This window comes from Alexandromys fortis, unplaced genomic scaffold (assembly GCF_014885135.2).
Source record: "Alexandromys fortis isolate MF-2015 unplaced genomic scaffold, M_Fortis_MF-2015_v1.1 scaffold_1, whole genome shotgun sequence".
Taxonomy (NCBI): domain Eukaryota; kingdom Metazoa; phylum Chordata; class Mammalia; order Rodentia; family Cricetidae; genus Alexandromys; species Alexandromys fortis.
The window spans coordinates 3,078,613-3,080,021 of NW_026067927.1; the positions used below are offsets into that span (position 1 = coordinate 3,078,613).

General features: G+C 46.0%; 1 protein-coding gene across 1 annotated transcript; it reads left to right on the plus strand.

Annotated features, from left to right (window-relative positions):
* Positions 1 to 278: 278 nt before the first annotated feature.
* Positions 279 to 777, plus strand: LOC126502960 (barrier-to-autointegration factor). The gene has a single exon (XM_050144377.1). It carries the CDS (start codon positions 352 to 354, stop codon positions 619 to 621), a length of 270 nt encoding a protein of 89 aa, XP_050000334.1. The 5' UTR covers positions 279 to 351; the 3' UTR covers positions 622 to 777.
* The last annotated feature ends 632 nt before the right edge of the window (positions 778 to 1,409 follow it).

The following is a 1,409-nucleotide window of genomic DNA, read 5'->3' on the forward strand; positions in this document are numbered from 1 at the left end:
CACAAGGTCAGATCGTGATTTTTAAACTATACACATTTGTGATTCACATCCGATCCAAGCCACAAAAGAGTAATATTAGATCCCAAACTTGTCCTCTCATATTGCCAATAACAGAGCTGCCTTTTTAATCTCAGAAGCTTAGGCTTTCTGAAAGTCCAATATGTGTAACAGGTGAAGTTAATCCAACCCAGCTGCATTTTACAAGATTGCAAAAGACTTTAAATGTTTTTTTGGGTTGTGTGTGTGTGTGGCTTTGTTTTTGTTCTATTTCTTTTCCCCTCAAAAAAAAAAAAAGTACTGAGCGCGAGCAGCCGTTACCAGAGCCGGAGCTGCCGGTTAAACCTGATCAAGATGACAACTTCCCAAAAGCACCGAGACTTCGTGGCAGAGCCCATGGGGGAAAAGCCAGTGGGGAGTCTGGCCGGGATTGGTGAAGTCCTGGGCAAGAAGCTGGAGGAAAGGGGCTTTGATAAGGCTTATGTTGTTCTTGGCCAGTTTCTGGTGCTAAAGAAAGACGAAGACCTCTTCCGAGAATGGCTGAAAGACACGTGTGGTGCCAATGCCAAGCAGTCCCGGGACTGCTTTGGGTGCCTTCGAGAATGGTGCGATGCCTTCTTGTAGTGCACTCTGGGGACTCCTCAGTTCCCCCAGCCACAGAATCTAGTCTGCAGAGTCGGCAGCTGGGTGGGGCTCCTCCCTGTCCCCATGAAGGAAAAGATTGCTGTTGTCACAGTCACCTCCTTTGTACTCCGGGGTCTTTTGGGAGTTCTCTTCCCCACAGCCTTTCATCCATTTTGGAATTCTTGCCCTTGCATGCCTTGCCCCTCCTCCCCCTGCAGGTCGATGGCAACAGCTACCAGCTTTCCTGAATGGATTTCTGGCCCCTTTCTCCCTCCCTTCACCATCTGTTGGATGCCCTTTGGCTCCCCCCCCCCTTTTTTTTTTTGGCAAAAATAGTCACTCTCCTTATAAACATTTCTAGACTAATAAAGTCAGTGGCCTTCCTAAAAAAAAAAAAAAAAAAAAAAGTACTTTGCCCCTCATCCTTCTCTCAAGCTGTTTGAGACACTTGTTCTTACTCTAGCCCAGTCTGGCCTCCAGCTTGAGGCAGTTCTACCTGAACCTCCTAAATGTTGGAGGATGACAGGCATGAACCACTACATCCAATGAGCTCCCATCTATCTCTGTCTCTGCCTCCCCTTCTCCTCCTCCCTCTCCTGTCTCTGCATTACTGGAAGGTTTATTTTTAATAGGGTCTGGATAGTTTTGAACTCCTGAAGTGACAAGCCTGCCTCAACTTGTGGAGTATGCCACAGAGTAATTACCAGTCTTATGATTGGTTTTGTGTTTTTCAAGAACAAACCCTATAAAGTCTTTTTAAAGACTTATTTATTATGCATATTTATGTG

What these genes read in the sequence shown, in the direction of transcription:
- LOC126502960 (XM_050144377.1), top strand. Translation starts at nt 352, where the DNA reads ATGACAACTTCCCAAAAGCACCGAGACTTCGTGGCAGAGCCCATGGGG.